Source organism: Hylaeus anthracinus, unplaced genomic scaffold (genome assembly GCF_026225885.1).
Source record: "Hylaeus anthracinus isolate JK02 unplaced genomic scaffold, UHH_iyHylAnth1.0_haploid 12002, whole genome shotgun sequence".
In the NCBI taxonomy this organism is placed as follows: Eukaryota; Metazoa; Arthropoda; class Insecta; order Hymenoptera; family Colletidae; genus Hylaeus; species Hylaeus anthracinus.
Window position 1 is genome coordinate 6,064,325 of NW_026534349.1, and position 18,045 is coordinate 6,082,369.

Below are 18,045 nucleotides of genomic sequence, written 5' to 3' on the forward strand. Positions count from 1 at the left end.
CCACCAGTGTATATGGTATACAGTGCATACCCCTTGAGGGGAATGTAGGGGGGGGGACGGTGAAGAAGTTCGATCGGTGAGTAGTGTAAACATGATCTGAAACTTTTGAATTATTTTGAAAATTTTTTTATTCTTTCACTATCGTAATTTCACCAGACATCTTTCCGATTAAAATGAGACGAAACACGACGTAATTCGCAACATATTTACTTGTAACGATGTATTATTTATTACGTATCGTAAAACGTTAACTAAAAAAAGATACATGGTAAATATCGTCCGAATTGCATCGCGTTTGGTTTCATTTGAATCAGAAGAATGTCAGGAATAACAACGGCGAAAGTTGTTACAAGAAAAAAGTGAAAAAATAAAAATGTTTCACCGTCGCATTAAATTGTCTCGTCGACATAGCCTGGCGTTAATAGCTCGCCAATTTGAGAAGATTCATCCAACGAGAGTCAGAGTGAAACTTACTGGAACGAGCCCAGCACTTCAGGGAACACCGAACCTAGTTAATCGAATTATATTACATTCAATTTCCTAACAATCTCTAATCGATTCTCCGTAATAGAATTCTGCCCCAATTTTATTCGAGCTAATCGAAATCATATTAGATTCAGGTAAAGCGCAAATTGCTCTCCGATATCGCGAAGATGAAATTCGTCATCTACCCCCAACAACCCTGTCCAATAACTCGCGTTGATATTGTCCGACGTAATATCGACATTCCCATCGTCGTTTTCAGTTAATGGAGATCGCGAACGGACGTTCCCGTCGAAATTATCGGGAAAGTAACGGAACGTACGAAACAATCAACGCAACCGGTGAAATATATTCGAGGGAACGTTCGTCTTCTTTCTCCTATGTACATCAACGTTTATACAAATGACGTCTTGCTATCGATTCATTTATAAGTACGACAAACATCGGGCATCCATTATCGTGTCGTTATCGTCTATCCGCGAGTCGCCAAGAACGGACTTTTTAACGACGATTCATGCGCGATAACGAAAGAACCACCGACTCGAGTAGTCGGAAACTTCTCATCGTTTCGATCCTACGAGATAATGGAAACTCGTCGACGCTATTGTACCGTAATCTTCGTTCAATATTTTCTTGTAAAACAATTCCAATCGTAATCGTCGAAATACCGAACTACCAAGTTACACAGTCGCGGGCTTTCCTTGGAAAATATAATAACGATCGTCTCTCGATCGTCCAGGACGTGGAAAAATCGTCCTGCGGGGAATCTGCCCGTGATCGAAATCCTCGTAAGTGGTTTTACCAGCCGTCGAGTGAAAATATTCCGAACGAGACACGGACAACAAACGAATGCAATCGTTCCGTGGAAATCGTTCCGCAGATCCAGGTCGCGGATAAGTTGGACGTAACGCGTCGGAAAAGACTTTAAGGGGTTAGTCGCAATCAGAAAAATGAAAACGGACACTTTCTTTTGTGTGTATGTGTGTGTGTGTGTGTGTGTGTTGTTAAGGCATTAAATAATAATTTTTAGTAATGAAATGTAAATATATTACAAAATACGTCTTAAAAAACTATAAAGGAATTTTTGTTTCAAAAAAAAAAAAGGTTAATTCATTTCGTCACAACTGGTTTATCCGAAAGCAAAACTAAAAGTAGATTTAGAAAATATATTAGACTAACGGGTCCCTGATCGAAGGATTTATTTTCTTATATACTTTTCTTTTTATCCTCTATTCAATCATTTAATTTTATAATGAAAATTGACCTTCAACTTCAAATGTACGTAATTTTGTTTTAAATTAATTTTCTCGAAAATCCTTCGATCAGGTACCCGTTTGTCTAATATATTCTCCAAATCTACCTTTATTTTTGTTTTCGAGTATACCAGTTTGAAGAGATCTTGCTCACCGCAAACAAAGCGGCCGTCCGCACCATCGCCTGTTACGACGAAACGAATCAATTTTTTTTTTTTGAAACAAAAATTTGTTCATAGTTCTTTGAGATATATTTTGTCATATATTTAAGTTCCATTAATAAAAGTTATTATTTAATACCTTAGAAAAAACACACACAAGAAAGTGTCCGTTTTCATTTTCCGGACTGCGACTAACCCCTTAACGCGCCGTTAGATTCCGTTTTCCGGGGCGGTGGGAAAGGGTGGTTGTGTAAACTCGCCCCTCGATGCTCGCGTGGGTGGTGTACGTAGAGGGCATTGATAAACGCACGCGTCGCGGTTGCGACACATTTCGATGCCGCGTATCGATTGCGGGACCTTGCCTGCTTGTCTCTGTTCTGTCGGTCAATATCGCAGCGATCGCCAACGTGCGCCTATGTAAAGAGATCTTAACGATCCGCACACGAGAAATACGTGCAGCCGACCGTGCGCGAACGATGTTTAGATTTTTCGTGTCGAACGTTGCCTGAAATTTTCGACGTTCGACGGAATCGATCGCGAGGGCTCGAATCGAGCTTTTCCATACTGCGCGTTTAAATTGATATTAGCGTAACGTGTGTCAGCGTTTTTCAAAGAATCGCACCATCGAGAATAGCAACGTCGGGTTTCGTCATGTTACGCCATTTACCGTATTACTCGGTCGAACGATCAATTCGTGTCAACTCGAGAGATATTGGGTTGTCCGGAAAGTTCATGGCGATTTTGAATAGGTGATGCAGGTCTGAATATGTCGAAATAGCTGAAAACAAATAACATATATACGTACATCCCTTAAAAGGTGGAAAGGTTGTGGAACGAAATGGTACCTATGCAATTCGATAAATATATATCACGATTCAAATGTGCCTTTGAAGTTTTTTTTTAAAATTGCCACGAACTCTCCGGACAACCTAATACCATCTCCAGAGTACGACATTTCGCTTCAATTTTCCTCGGTATTCGCGAAAACCAGTTGCTTTTGAACCGTTGCCAATTTCTGGAAGCCGTATCGCGAATATTGCCTTCGTTGTTGCCGCGCATGGCTCGACGTTCTAAAGCGCGAACCTTGCATTTTATCGTGCTTTTAGCGTAATTACAATTTCCGATAAGCTCCGTCGTCGTAGTCCCGAACGTTCCAAGTAAACGAAGAACGACGCGAGTCCGAGCAACAACCGCATTTACATGAAATTGATCGCTCGTGAACGGTGTGCGTGTAATTCAATTACGCCGCACGCTATGGTAAAATAATCGAACGCACAGTTGCTACCTCCGTGTCTGTGAAGGTGCAACAACCAGCGCCGAAGCGCCCTGTGCGTTAATTGAATAATCGATTGATAGTTAACGCATCGAATGCAGCGGCCGGTGGTCAGTGGCGTTTCTGCGATGAATACACTTGCCGACGTTCGAATAACGTTTAGAACGCTGCAAAATAATATCGAGTTGTAGCTCGATTATTCAATTAGAGCCAAACGAACAAAAAATTAAGAAAGCATGTAATTACTAATTCATGTAGTTAATTGGAAGATCTAAACGAACAAGTTGAGCAGTATAAGCTTCCTCCTTGAGCTTCCTTTTCTTTCTGCTCCTCTTCTTGCAGTTCGGAATCTAGCAATTCGTGTAAATAATGTTTACCACCACCGTTCACTTCTACCGATCTCTACCTTCGTTTCATGCAATGGATTCTTTTTGACCCTTTGACCGCGGAACGATTTTTGCTAGGCGGTGTGAATTTTCAACAAATATCAGCTTACAGGGAATAATAAGACGGAACTTTTTTATATTTACACTTTACTCGTGAGACGTACAGTTCCAAAAATAAAAATTAAAAACTTAAAAGACCTTTTTTCCCGATATCTCTTAGCGATCTGATCCCATTGCTGTTGTCTCTATGAAAAACAAAAGAAAAGTCGAACGATCGAATTTAAAAGAAAATTATCAGCTTACAGGGGACGATGAGAGAAAACTATTTCATATTTACGGTTTATTCGTACGACGTTTAGTTTCGCCGATAAAAATTGGAAACTTCTACCCTTCCGGAAACCCTTCTCTCGAAATTCAATTATCGCGACGAACTTTTCAATTTTTATTTTCGAAACTGACCGTCCTACGAACAAACTGTAAATATAAAAAAGTTTTGTCTCGTAGTCCCCTGTAAGCCGATATCTTTTTAAAAATTCATTCAACGAGTATATCCATTTCTCTGAGTTAATCGAAAGATGCAAATAAGCAATTCGAGCAGCATAAGCTTTCTACTTTTGGAATCTCGAGGAATATCTCTCTCTTGGAGCCTCGAAGATTCTCATTTAACGAGACACGGTAGCGGGTGGTAAATAAATGAAAAGTTTATCGGCCGATCGCTCTTGGATCATCGGTCCGGTAATCAAACTCTCGTGAATCATTAACGGAGGCCGCAACGATTTTTCAACGGCACGAACCCGGGATGGAAAAGAACGAGATCATAAAACGAGTCGGTCAATCACGCGATTTTCCCTCGACGGTCTCGCTTGGATCCGATTGATTGAACCTTCTCAATTATTGAGTCGCCGTGATAGGAGGTCAAATCACGATACAGGCGGACGATTGCTCCGGTCGGGGCGTTCGATCGTGAAATAGAAGAATGTTACGATAGTTTCGTTTCTGTTTCCAGAACTGGCAGCATCGAGAGGCTGGTGGACGGTGACAAGAGGGTGATCGCGACGAAACACTTGCTTCCAGAGAACAACATAAATGTCGTCGTCAGGTAACGGAATCATAGACCATTCTTATACAGTCTTATATAGATACTATCTTATAAGCCTTACATAGATAGAATTAGTCGCGTTCGTTATCACTCCGACGTTGCAGCTGTTGCGTTATTTTCCAGAGTTCGTCCACTTAACCGCAAGGAGGTCAAAGCTGGCGATGATATGGCCGTGCAGTTTCCTGGCGATGGCCAGATATACGTAAGCGACAACGTTTGGTGGTTCGGTAGCTTTAAACTCTCGCATCCAGTAGTGATGCGTTCTTGAAGAAAGTACTCGAATCTCAACATTTTCCAAGATTTTACCAGAACGAACGAAACGTAGCTAATAATTAAATATGAAAAGAGCTTTTGACGCGATGACTTGACAAAATTGCACAAACTGATACAGCGTAAAAAACGCGCTTTCGGTTCACCTTAATAAATAAATAGGAATCGTCGGAAGCACGAATATCGAATGTTTGCCATTAAAATCTCTGCGAATAAATTGTTATAGTGCGACGGATTTCCCAGCAGCGCCGACAAGAAGGGTAAACTGTTTTCGTACAATGTCGTTTTCGAGCCCACGGCCAGCCAGGAGGACATACTGCAATTTTCCGGCGTCAAGAAGCTCATCGAAATGGCGGTGGAGGGATTTAACTGCACCGCGTTCTGCTACGGGCAAACCGGAAGCGGGAAAACTCACACCCTCACGGGACCTCCGGAAATGGTGCGTCGAAAACAGTAAAGTGAACCCGGTGACCCTGCGGAACGTTTCCTTTCAATTTTTTAAACACTCTTAATCAGAAGTTTTAAGCTTCTTTTCCCGATACTTTTTCCCCTAAACGTATTCAAATAGTTCATTCGTAACAACCAGGGGGTACAACATATTATGTATTAAAGCGCCTGGTCGCGTTGAAGGTCGATATTATTATGCGTAGATAAGATAATGACATGTCGAGATAATGACGCGAGAACAAGACGTTCGTGGCTCGTACCTACGAAATATTTTCGTATGTTCGAAAGCGAGGGAAGCAAAACAAAAGTTTAGCACCGGTTCCCGACAAGTCGGAGACCGAGGGGGAAAAAATTGTTATGCCCGCAAGTTGAAAAATGGAGCAAATCGTGATTGTAGTTTACGTAACTCCTAGGGGCATCGATAGTGGTTTAAAAATTCGACAAAAATACGCATTTCGAAGTTTAATGCGCAGTTTAAGTATCAGGCGAAAAGAAAAGTTACCCTGGTAACCTTTTATTAAAAAACAAACAAAAATGGATTTCTATCTACATACATAAGTTAATATGTACATAATTAGTTTTTCGGTAAATTTCCAATTTCGGTAAAAATTGGGGATAACGAGCTTTTCCCGCTTGGTCTTCGGTTTCGATCCGCTCGCGCCATTGCAACTTTGTGCATCTGCATCTCGCATCTGCATCTTGCGTCTCTACGTCGCGTTGCGTTTGTTTGTATTCGTTTCTTGCTACTATATTTCGTGTATATTTATTTTTCTTTCGCGACAGTTAGATGGAATGAAACATTACTCAGAGGATAACGGTCTGGTCTTCCGGTCTTTCGTCTACCTATTCAAGCTCCTGCAGGAACGCCAACAGTGCAACTTTGTGCTGAGGGCCTCGTTCCTCGAGATCTACAACGAGAAGGTGATGGTCGAACGAATTATCTAGAATGTACGCTCCGGTGATGACCGACAGTCGAATAATAGAAACAACTGTGATCGTAACGATCGTTGGATCGTCGTTTTAGAGCGCGTTCTTTGACCGCAGGTAATAGATCTGTTGAATCCTGGCACATCGAGAAAACCTTTGATGGTCCGATGGAGCAAAAAGACGCGGGGTTTCTTCGTGGAGAATCTTTTCACCGTCGAGTGCGAGGAGCTTGATGACCTTCTAGCGGTTCTCGAAGAAGGTACCTCGTTATCGATCTTCGCCTTTGCACCTGGACAGATGGACTTTAACCCCTTTTAATCGACTCCCCTCCCTGCGCGCAACAACTCATTTTCACAGCGCCAGAGAAAGCCTGGCAATAATTTCAGTTCTAATTATAGAATTCAATTTATCGGTTCTTTTTCTTCGGTCTATGGTACTCGGAAGTATGTTCGAAGAAAGGAACTTTGAGAGTAGTCGAAACATTACGTTATCGCTATAATATACGTTACGTTATAGCACTATATCGTTACGATTAGCACATTCACGACGGCGCGGCGATGCACGCCGTCTGATAGACATGCGAGCGCGAGCCACCAGTGGTACACGCCGGCGTGGACGTGTTAAATACAAGAAAGCAGTGGATAGCTTCGTGTTAATGTCAGAGGATATCGACTGAAATTAATTTCTGTTTAGGGCTGAGAAACAGATCTGTCGGCGCGCACAACATGAACGAACAGTCCAGCAGGAGTCACAGCATCCTCACCGTTAGCATTACTTCTGAGCAACAAGTGAGTAAAGCCGATTGAAAATTGTTCGTCGCGCGAGCCAGGGAGATGTAGCTTACGGTACGATTTACGTCGACAGATGGACAACAATGTGTTCATTTCGAAACAAGGGAAAATCAATTTCGTCGATTTGGCGGGCAGCGAGATGACGAAGAAGACGCAGAGCGAGGGGAAAACCTTGGAGGAAGCGAATAATATCAACAAAAGCCTCATGGTTCTGGGTACGATCATCGTAAACCATTAAACCTTTATTTACTGGCGGGACTCACGAGTCCCTTCGATTTTCTCACGGTACGAAATCTATCGCGACTCTCGAGAGTCCACTTTTATGAAGTTCGTTTTTAATCGTTGGATGGGAGCACAAGCTTTTTTTTTTTCTTTTCGAGGCTCGTCAGAGACGACTCTATAAGATGACAGTGTCATCCTCTTTCGAACATTTTCCATAGAAGGAGACCCAGACAAACACATCGGGAAACTTGAGATTTATTCGAAGCCTAGGGTCTTGCCCATCACTGGATGACACAAGATCCGATATGGACGTCTTGATATTAACAAACTTTTTAGAAATTCGGTAAATAAAGGATTAAGAAGAAGACCTAAAACTTACCCATGCTCGATTTCAGTTTATATATTCCCTTGGCATTGTAAGGGGAGAGTGTACGGGAATCGTTTTTAAGAATTCTGCTAATATGGTTAAACTGCGACGGATCGGTTCCACGGAATCGAATTACGTTTAATGTTACGAGTCGGAAACTTTACAGCGTCAATTATGTAGAAGCTATCGTAAGGATCGATTGTCTCAGTCGTTCACTAGCGAATCGGTTGGGCACGAGCTTTTCCCACGACGTCAACGTCTTTGAGACGATCGATCAACGAACGAGATACCACGAATTACGTAGAAACGAACCTCTGAAATGTTATAAAATCGATCGAACTTCTCTCGCGAAGGAGATCGATTAACGCGCTTACGGAGTCGCTTTTTATTCCGCGAAGGCTACTGCATATCTTCTCTGAGCGATGGAAAACGCAAGGGCGGACATATTCCTTATCGGGACAGCAAACTGACGAAACTCTTGGCAGACAGTCTGGCAGGCAATGGCGTTACGTTAATGGTAAATCGAGCTACGATTAATATAACACTTTCTTTCTCGCGGCGAAGTAAACGGAGTTACCGTAACCACTTCGCGGAACTTTTAGATTGCGTGCGTTTCGCCGGCGCGATCGAACGCGAGCGAAACGTTGAACACATTGAGGTACGCCGCGAGAGTGAAGAAGATACGCACGAAGCCGATCGTGGTGATGGTGAGTGGAGAGAGATTTTTTTTTAAAAGACGATTAAACGAATCGAGGAGAATATAAAAAAAAGAGAATTAATAAATCTAATCGTCCAGGATCCACGAGAAGCTTTGATTCTCAGTTTGAAACGAGAAGTGGGAGCTCTACAGACCGAGAACGAGCATCTGAAGGCGGCCCTGAATTTCAGCGGCGACGATCAAGACATAATTCGCAGCGAATCCAAAGGTAACGTGGAATAGATAATAGATACGTCAGAAAATAATCTCTAGAATTATCTATTAACGATTCGACGATGAACACAGCCGAGAGCAAAGTGCCCTCGACGCCGCCGTTCGTGGACCTGGACAAGTTGTCCGAGATGGAGCAACCGGAATTGAGTCAACTGATCCGCTCCTATATCACGGAGAACGAGGCCCTTCGCCGTGAGAACGCGGAACTGTACGCCACCAGGGAGCAAGTGATACGGGACCAGGAACTCGTATGCAGAGAGAACGAGAGGTTGCTGAAGAAGCTCGAGGACGTTAACTCGTAAGCACGATACTCTCTGAGTTACACGACAGTCGATATTTCATTAATCCCGTAGGGTCTCTTACCGCAGAGTGTGCTGCCGGTCGCCGATCATACCCGCCAGGCCCACCTACTCGGCGGAGGTTCTAAACGAGAGCAACATAGAAAACGCTCCCGGCGCAACGAACGTTTGGACCAACCCTAACGTGGAACCGACTCCCCTCTCGAGCGTACGTAAAGATGTTTGAAATAGAATCGCGAAAAGACTATCGACGAATCCAATGGATAAACAGTTTTCATCGTAACTTCGATTGTACAGGATCTGATCAGGCGCGGACTGTACAGATCCGCGAGCAACATGCCTGAGAAAATTCAAAAGGAATTGGACAAACGGAGAATCGTTGGCAGCTACAATAACGTAGCCGAGGCTTACAAAGACAAGAGTCAGCACCGCCGACACAATTCATGGGACAATGGAAACGGCGTAACGAGAATGAGCCCGGATCAAACGATGTCACCGGTGCACGTTAATCAGTAAGTTACGCGCGATAAATCGATATTCCAGGCCGATAAAGCGAACAGTCTCCTGTATCGTTCGATGCGATAACGTTTCCCGGATATCTGCAACCGATTTGTAAAGAAACGATTCTTGGGTACACATTGTGGTCTAGAAGTCGGCTGGGTGTTGAACAGCGAGCTACGATAGATCTACCTGTACGACCTGAAATAATACCGAACGGTTAATCACTTGTAAACACTGTCGCTAAAGCCGTTACCGTCTGTCGTCCAAAGATTTTTATAATTACTCATTGTATCTCATTAACCACTTAGCTTCCAATGTCGTATCCGAGACGCGTCAGAGACGTTGTAGACATAAAATTTCATTGAGAAGATGTTCTTAAATGTCTGTTTATTTAGAAATGAAAATAAGAATGTTATTGATGCATCATTCACTTTGAGACAAGAAATCATTCTTGTTCGATAACCGATTAATCGTAATTATTTATCAAACATCTTGCAACGTAAAGTTAATTGTACGTTACACGTGTATACGAATCATAGGGCGTACGCGATTAGCACAACTCGAAACGCTCAGCCAAACCGTGTACGTCCCGACTTGCGACCGACCTTGTTATTGTTTACGGCACGCGCTATTGGATATTAAATCGTAAGCCAAAGGGTTAATCGTCGCAAAGTAAAGATACACTTGCAGCTAATTACGAAACAAAAATAGTCGACGCAATTTTGAGAATAGGTGAAATACCTAATTTCATGGTTCGCTTTCATCGAAATCGAATGATTAATCACCGTGGAACGGGCCACCAGCGAACTTCTGTCCGCAATGTGTTAAGATAGCTGACGCGGATGTCGCTATTCTATGAATTAATTGAAGAACCACGTGGTACTAGGTACAAGAAAACGGGTATGCGTCGCACCTCGACAGTCCCAGAGGAAAGGAAGCCCTCGGAAACCAACGATCTTCTGGGCGAACCGGTTCAACCGACCGATCACTCGTTCAACGAATCCCCAGACTCGATCCTCAGCGGTCCCATGGAGATTACGAACTCCGCTCCGGACACGGCGGAATCCGAGGCCCCTACGGCGCCTTTTCCGGGGTTGTCGCCATTTGGGACACCGGACACGGAGGACGCGGTCCTATCGAGGAGTCCGCCCAAGGAAAAGGAGGACGAGACAACGCAAAGAGCGTTCGGGAGTCCGGTTCCGATCGACGAAGACCACCCACTTTGAACACCCAACTTGACTCGCGTATGATAGCCCGTGATACGCTACCGGCGCGTTGCCTTAGGTCAGGTCCACCGTCGGTCGGTGAACAGTATGGTCATTGAATCATAGTTGGATCGAGCTAAACCCTCTATCGTATAGATCTTATTTTATCTTTGAAAAAAAGAAACTACTTCTCGGTTGTCTATATTCATGAATTAATTACCTAGTCAAACAACGAGCGACTGAAACTGCAGAGCTATTAGATACCGCGTATGAAAACGTCGTGCACAAATTTTGGAAAAATATCCTCGATTAATTTAACGGGAATTAAATGAATAGAGGATCGACGCGTTGACTGTCGTCACTCGGACATGGGTCACTTGTGAGAGAGGATTAAATAATTACGAAAATAATTATGAAAATGATAAATATGATTTGTTGGAAATATTTCAGTGGATTCGCTGTCGTCTTATTTATATCTGTGAGTGAAATGCTTTTACTTCGCCGATTAGGAATTTAATTGCGAGAATATCTTAAAGGAAATTTGTGTTGTTTTCTACCAAAAAAAAAAAAAAAAAAGAAAAGAACGAACGTATAAATGCGTTACGTTGGCAACCGCTTAACATTAAAAGTGATTATGCAGTCGATCGTTTAATTATATTATACGTGTGGCACATCCAGAATTCCGTAGCCTGATGGATTTAACGGATTTAGCGTGGCAGTCAACGTGTTGATTGGCCGCACAAGGCCGTTTCTCCCAGTGCGAGTCTTTTGAACCATGACTCCTGCTTTTATGTTATACTGGCTTGTCTGAGATAGAGAGCATGAACCTTTAGATTTGCATAATAGCCGAAGCGATGAAATCGGTTGTAAAACGGTAGGGTGACGTTAATCGATGACTTCAAGTTACCAATTGATTTTATCCTTTACCTTTTACCTTAGTTCGTTCTAGGTTGTTAAATTGTTATACGAAAACTCAAGATACTCTTTTGACTCGTTTAACCTCAACGTGAAAGATGGGAAAATGTTCCTTTTAATATAATTTCATAATATTATCACCCTGTACATACACCCTGTATCGTTAAACATTGAATTCCAGTTTTTGTTTACTAGCGGCCAGGTCTGTCGCAATTGTCTAGTACAAAAACAGAAACGGTTTAACTTCTTCGAAGTTAAACGTTAATCGTAACGTGTAATACGTGGATATAAACAGCACTGAAAACGGGAGACAGACAAGTATTATGTTTTCAAAGACCGGATGATAATATCGTGACTACGACACAACAAAGAAACGTAGTATGAGTAGTCGAAGAAACGTATCCATGTAGAGTATATAATTGTGTGTGAGATTAGGCGTGAATTCCAATGGTCATGGTCAAATTAACGAATTCTACCTCCGAGTAGTCTAACATAAGATTTTATTCGTACAGAATGCTTTGCAACGATGTGGACCAATTTATGTGGAATAAAGTATATATTTGATTGATTTATCGATCATCATTTTTGAGGCCTATCTTACTACATAATTACTCCGAAAGTCTTAAGTTCACTATGGAACGTCTTTAACGATAGTGTGGCTCGGTACAAAAGGAAGCATTCAAAACATAGAAGAAAGGACAGAACATTGTCTTTCGCCACACACCGATAAGAAAACTCTATAAAAAGACAATGTGACCCATTGTGCTCGTTATCGATACAACATGAACGATTCTGCAATTGCGTGCCAATAATTTGCCAGCGACGCGTGCATAATTCATTAGATAAGCATCTTGCCACGTCATATAAGCAAGAACAGGAAAATTGATAGATTAGCGCGATCGTGGTATTTTGACCATTGATATTTATTCTTTCCTACAGAGGGCGTCCGTACAGGGTAAAATATCTACTTATAGAACAATCGGAAGCGAATTCCTAATTCGTATTGGACCGCGTCATCTCAACCACGATCGGTACAGATGCGAAACAACCAATCGTTTTTACCTCTTCGTCAACCTCTTTGTCCGATTCGCTTGTTTCGTGACCCAATCGACGCGCGGAATTCAAATGCGAGATTCACAATGCGAGCCCTAATCAACGATATAACGGCGAAGAAACAAAAACTAAAGATAAAACAAAATTCGAGCGTGTAAATGTCCGTGTCGTGTCTCTGTTTCGGTCTGCTGTGACCCGAATATCGAAAGAAGAGGGTCGTTCGAGGGTTCGAAAGATCCGTGTTCCGTGTTCGCAGAAAGCATTCTCGCTGTTTTACCGACCGGCGGAAATCCACCGTCGCCACAGTATCGAGGAAGCATCGACGACACCTACGATCGCTGGTGGTGCGAGTGCGAGAGAGCAGCAACAGACCGGATGATAGAATGAGAATCATTCTTGGATGGATAGTGGTATCGCGGTAGAGTGAGGTTTCGGTCTAGAAAGGGTAGACTGGAAGCTGAGAAGAAGAGAGAGGTGCGGCGAGAAAGAGAGAGCGGGCGCGTGTGGCAAGGTCGGTGTGGCGTGCGGTGAAGTTTACGGACTTTATTAAAGTGCAGTCGGCCGGGTTGAAAAAAACAATCGACGGACATAATACGGCGCCCCGTGAAGTCCGATGTCTAGTGCTGAGGTGGTGGAGAGCTCCGTTGACCCCCCAGCCAAGAAGCGACGCGTTGCTGCCACCACGGGAGGAGCCGACGACTCGACGACGATCGCAGACATGGCGAAAAATGGCTCGACGTCCCGGGCTCCCGCCGAAATCGACGAAGGTCTATACTCCAGGCAGCTTTACGTCCTCGGCCATGACGCTATGCGTCGCATGGCATCCTCAGATGTCCTGATATCCGGCCTCGGTGGTCTCGGCGTCGAAATCGCCAAGAACGTCATCCTCGGCGGCGTCAAGTCCGTTACCTTACACGATGACGCGCTGTGCCAGATCGCGGACCTCGGTTCGCAGTTCTATCTGAAAGAGACAGACATAGGTAAGCGCCTTCGAAAACCGCGGAATCGCGGATACACGTGAGCGCTCTTAATGGGCACGGGCTTCTTCTCGAATTGACGTCAGGATTTCAATGGCCACGATCGATTAGGATACTTCGGTGATATAATCGATCGTCGCGCCGATTAATGTCTGGAAAGATATTGTTTTCGAATTTACTGTCGATCGGAAAGTTTTCCATCGTCATTCTTAAACGCTCGGAGCAATTAAGTCAGATAATTTTGAAATAGACAATGTAGGACCCTTTAAGTTTCGAACTTAACCATAATTTTGATATCCGATAGTACAGAAAGAATTGTACTTGTATTCCAAGTTTACAGAGTCGTGCCTTCAAGTGTTTAGGTTTAAGCGGTCTACGAGACTAGAAATCGCATTACAATCACAATTGATGGCAATGATCATAAGTCTTTGATAATATTTAAGCACCGTGTAAGTAAATATAAGGAAACTGAATGTTTTTTATTTTCTTTCCAGGTAAAAATCGAGCTGCTGCCTGTTGCCAGCGCTTGTCCGAATTGAATAATTATGTTCCCACCCGTCACCATTCTGGACCTTTAACCGATTCATACATTAAAAAGTTTAAGGTCGTCATTCTGACGGAAACTCCATTGAAGGAGCAATTGCGCATCTCTGAAATTACCCACGCAAATGATATAGCACTTATTATAGCAGATACCAGAGGCTTATTCTCTCAAGTATTCTGCGATTTTGGGGAATCGTTCACAGTAGTCGATACTAACGGCGAACCACCGGTAAGCGCGATGGTTGCTAGCATCTCTCAAGATGCCGAGGGCGTCGTTACATGTTTGGATGACACGCGTCATGGCATGGAGGATGGTGACTATGTCACGTTTTCTGAAGTGCAAGGAATGACAGAGTTGAATGGTTGCGAACCAATCAAGATAAAAGTTCTCGGCCCGTACACTTTCAGCATCGGCGATACATCTAAATATTCCGAATACATACGCGGTGGCGTCGTAACGCAAGTAAAAATGCCAAAGATCCTACGTTTTTCTTCTTTGGCAGAGGCTTTAAAGAAGCCCGAGTTCCAAATTACAGATTTTGGAAAGTTTGATTATCCGGAACAGATGCATTTGGCTTTCATGGTGTTGCACCGTTACGCGGAAACAAAAGGCAGATTACCTAAGCCATGGAATCAAGAGGACGCAGATGAATTTTTAGCTCTAGCTAAAGCAGTAAAAGAAGAGATAGGCAGTGAAACTGAAATCAATACAGAACTGTTTGATATATTTGCAAAGATATCTTCTGGTAATTTAAATCCAATGAATGCTACCATTGGAGGAATTGTAGCTCAGGAAGCTATGAAAGCTTGTTCTGGAAAATTCCATCCTATATATCAGTGGTTGTACTTTGATGCTATCGAGTGTTTACCTGCAGATCGCTCTGAACTTACAGAAGAAGATTGTTGTCCCACTGGATCGCGTTATGATTCACAAATCGCCGTTTTCGGCCGTAAATTCCAGTCAAAGATTGGAAATCTAAAATACTTTGTCGTAGGAGCAGGAGCCATTGGTTGTGAATTGCTCAAGAACTTCGCAATGTTAGGTGTTGGTGCTCAGAATGGTAGCGTCACGATCACTGACATGGATTTGATAGAAAAATCTAACTTGAACAGACAATTCTTATTCCGGCCATCTGATGTTCAACAATCAAAATCATCAACAGCGGCTAGAGTTATAAAAGGCATGAATCCAGAGATGAAAGTAATTGCTCACGAAAACAGAGTTTGTCCCGAAACAGAAAAGATATATAACGATGACTTCTTCGAGGTCTTGGACGGAGTCGCAAATGCTTTAGATAACGTTAATGCTCGTATTTATATGGATCGTCGTTGTGTGTATTATAGAAAACCTCTCTTGGAATCTGGTACTTTAGGTACAAAAGGCAATACTCAAGTTGTTGTTCCATTCTTAACCGAATCTTACAGCTCGTCTCAGGATCCGCCAGAGAAAAGTATACCGATTTGCACGTTGAAAAACTTCCCCAATGCCATAGAACATACTCTACAATGGGCCAGAGATAACTTCGAAGGTTTATTCCGTCAGGCCGCGGAGAATGCCGCTCAATATATATCTGATCCACAGTTCGTAGACAGAACGCTAAAACTACCCGGAGTTCAGCCTTTGGAAGTGTTAGAATCCGTTAAAATAGCACTGGTCGACGAGAGACCAAAGGGCTTCGCAGATTGCGTCGCTTGGGCTCGTTGTCATTGGCAGGAGCAGTATAGCAATCAGATTAGACAACTTCTATTCAACTTCCCACCTGACCAAGTAACATCCAGTGGTCAACCATTCTGGTCTGGACCTAAACGATGCCCCGATCCGCTCACGTTCGACGTTAACGATCCATTGCATTTAGATTACATCGTAGCTGCTGCTAACTTGAAAGCAAAAGTCTACGGTATTCCCATAAACAGAAACCGGGAGGAAATTGCTAGGATCGTGAGTACCGTAAAAGTACCAGAATTCACGCCAAAGTCTGGAGTGAAAATCGCCGAGACAGACTCAATGGTTCAAGTATTAAATGGAAGCGGGAACATCGACCACGAGAGACTCACTCAGTTACAAGAAGAATTGCCGAAGATCGACGAACTCAATGGTCTAGTGATTTATCCGCAAGAATTCGAAAAGGACGACGATTCTAATTTCCATATAGACTTCATCGTGGCTGCTTCAAATCTCCGTGCTACTAACTACAAAATTCCACCTGCTGATAGACATAAGAGCAAACTCATCGCTGGTAAAATCATACCAGCAATCGCTACTACCACCTCAGTGGTGGCTGGTTTAGTATGTCTTGAATTGATCAAGCTAACTCGTGGCGTCAGAGATTTGTCCATCTACAAGAACGGTTTCATTAATCTGGCTCTACCGTTCTTCGGGTTCTCCGAACCTATCGCTGCGCCGAAATTGAAATATTACGACACAGAGTGGACTCTGTGGGACCGGTTTGAAGTTAAGGGAGAATTGACGCTCAAAGAATTCTTGGATTACTTTAAAGAACATCACAATCTGGAGGTCACTATGTTGTCTCAAGGTGTCTGCATGCTTCACTCGTTCTTCATGGCAAAACCTAAATGCCAGGAACGTATGGGTCTCCTAATGACAGAGGTGGTGAAGAAGGTGTCGAAGAAGAAGCTGGAACCCCATGTACGCGCGCTGGTATTCGAACTCTGCTGTAATGATTCTGATGGTAACGATGTAGAAGTACCGTATGTTCGCTACACCTTGCCCTGAAGCTCGATGGAATCACCGGATAATGAGAGATGTCTACTTAACTGACTTAGCCGTAGTAATTTCTACAAATTTCTATTTTACAATACGGTACAGGAGAATATTAATCTTTGTCTATGTAAGGCTCTCAAAGTAAAGATTCATTTTTATCGCCAATGCTTTGTAGCATTTATAGGAAGCGAGCACGACGGGATCCACTGAGTTTATCTTACTATGATCTCCCTTTTACTAAAAGTCAACTTCGAGGCTGCTATATAACCATTTCTTTTTTATCCTACTCCCCCTATGATCCTTTAATTCGTTTGATACACGTTGCTAAATATATTTCGTCTGCCTTCCGATCAGCAGTGTTTCTCGAAAACAACAAGAACTAAATAATTCGAACTGTCGATAAAAAGATAAGCGGATACAAATTTGTACAAGAGAATATCTGCGCTATACTGTTTTCGAAATGTTAACAAAAAAAAAAGAAGAAGAAGAATAAAATAACGAAGCTGCGAAAGAATTTTAAACCGTGTTGGATCATAAGGGAATTGTCATGGTAAGAATTTTCTTAGGGCTCACTCTTCACGATTTTATGTATAGAATCGAATGTAAATTACTGGATGATAACTCAATGATCCTTAGACGAATAACGCTAGCACAGTTAAAATAGACCATAGATAAACGTGAGAATAATGAGCGCAAATATATCTTGCCTCCGTCGAATTTTCGTTTTTTTTTTCTATTTACACTTTGTATTATCAGATGTGCGTAAAGCAAAACAAAAAAAATATATATAATTTACGAATTTTTGTTCACCCTATTTTTGCCTCTCGCTATCAGAGTCGATATTTTAAGACTTTATATAACCGATACGTTATCAACAATCATAATTTGTCCGCTTTATTTTTCGTACACTGAATGAACTATTGGCTAAGGCTGGTTGTTGTTACAAAGGATGCTGCATTTAAATTTGTAACACGATTTGAAAGAAGCTTAAATAAAAAAAAGAGTTGCACACTTTAGACCAAGGAATACAAAAACAAAAAAAAAAGGAAGATATTTTGTTAATTTTAGAATAATGCGGATATTTATTGTATTATTTTATCAATAGATAATAAATAGATGTGTTTGGATTTCAAGAGACATGAGAAATATAGTAACGAAAAATATGATGCGTTGTTTTCTATGTACGTATACCCTGCCATTCATTTAATTTAAAACGAAAT

At 42.4% G+C, this 18,045-nt stretch overlaps 2 protein-coding genes across 8 annotated transcripts in view; both read left to right on the forward strand.

The window, feature by feature from the left end:
* Nucleotides 1-12,102, forward strand: part of LOC128891765 (kinesin-like protein KIF12) — a 23,175-nt gene extending 11,073 nt beyond the window's left edge. For 4 of the 7 annotated variants that reach the window (XM_054151539.1, XM_054151541.1, XM_054151542.1 and 1 more), the window contains 14 exons: nucleotides 4,563-4,655; nucleotides 4,779-4,857; nucleotides 5,152-5,364; nucleotides 6,156-6,293; nucleotides 6,417-6,558; nucleotides 6,993-7,087; nucleotides 7,164-7,305; nucleotides 8,078-8,196; nucleotides 8,282-8,386; nucleotides 8,476-8,605; nucleotides 8,683-8,908; nucleotides 8,964-9,117; nucleotides 9,207-9,421; nucleotides 10,297-12,102. In XM_054151539.1, coding sequence (XP_054007514.1) covers nucleotides 4,563-4,655; nucleotides 4,779-4,857; nucleotides 5,152-5,364; nucleotides 6,156-6,293; nucleotides 6,417-6,558; nucleotides 6,993-7,087; nucleotides 7,164-7,305; nucleotides 8,078-8,196; nucleotides 8,282-8,386; nucleotides 8,476-8,605; nucleotides 8,683-8,908; nucleotides 8,964-9,117; nucleotides 9,207-9,421; nucleotides 10,297-10,636 — 2,191 coding nt within the window. In that variant the 3' untranslated portion in view covers nucleotides 10,637-12,102. Of the gene's footprint in view, nucleotides 1-1,119; nucleotides 1,272-4,562; nucleotides 4,656-4,778; nucleotides 4,858-5,151; nucleotides 5,365-6,155; nucleotides 6,294-6,416; nucleotides 6,559-6,992; nucleotides 7,088-7,163; nucleotides 7,306-8,077; nucleotides 8,197-8,281; nucleotides 8,387-8,475; nucleotides 8,606-8,682; nucleotides 8,909-8,963; nucleotides 9,118-9,206; nucleotides 9,422-10,280 lie in introns of those variants that run through there. The other 3 variants (XM_054151545.1, XM_054151543.1, XM_054151544.1) reach the window with 3 other exon arrangements.
* An 820-nt stretch (nucleotides 12,103-12,922) lies between these two features.
* LOC128891762 (ubiquitin-like modifier-activating enzyme 1) lies at nucleotides 12,923-17,988 on the forward strand. Its single transcript, XM_054151533.1, has 2 exons — nucleotides 12,923-13,563; nucleotides 14,055-17,988. The coding sequence occupies exons 1-2, from the start codon at nucleotides 13,197-13,199 to the stop codon at nucleotides 16,835-16,837; spliced, it is 3,150 nt and encodes a 1,049-aa protein (XP_054007508.1). The 5' UTR covers nucleotides 12,923-13,196; the 3' UTR covers nucleotides 16,838-17,988.
* Nucleotides 17,989-18,045: the final 57 nt, after the last annotated feature.

Excerpts from the sequence above, each read along its gene's own strand:
- LOC128891762 (XM_054151533.1), top strand. The coding sequence starts at position 13,197 with ATGTCTAGTGCTGAGGTGGTGGAGAGCTCCGTTGACCCCCCAGCCAAG. Across the intron at positions 13,564-14,054 it reads TCTGAAAGAGACAGACATAG|GTAAAAATCGAGCTGCTGCC; the intron begins GTAAGCGCCTTC and ends TTTTCTTTCCAG.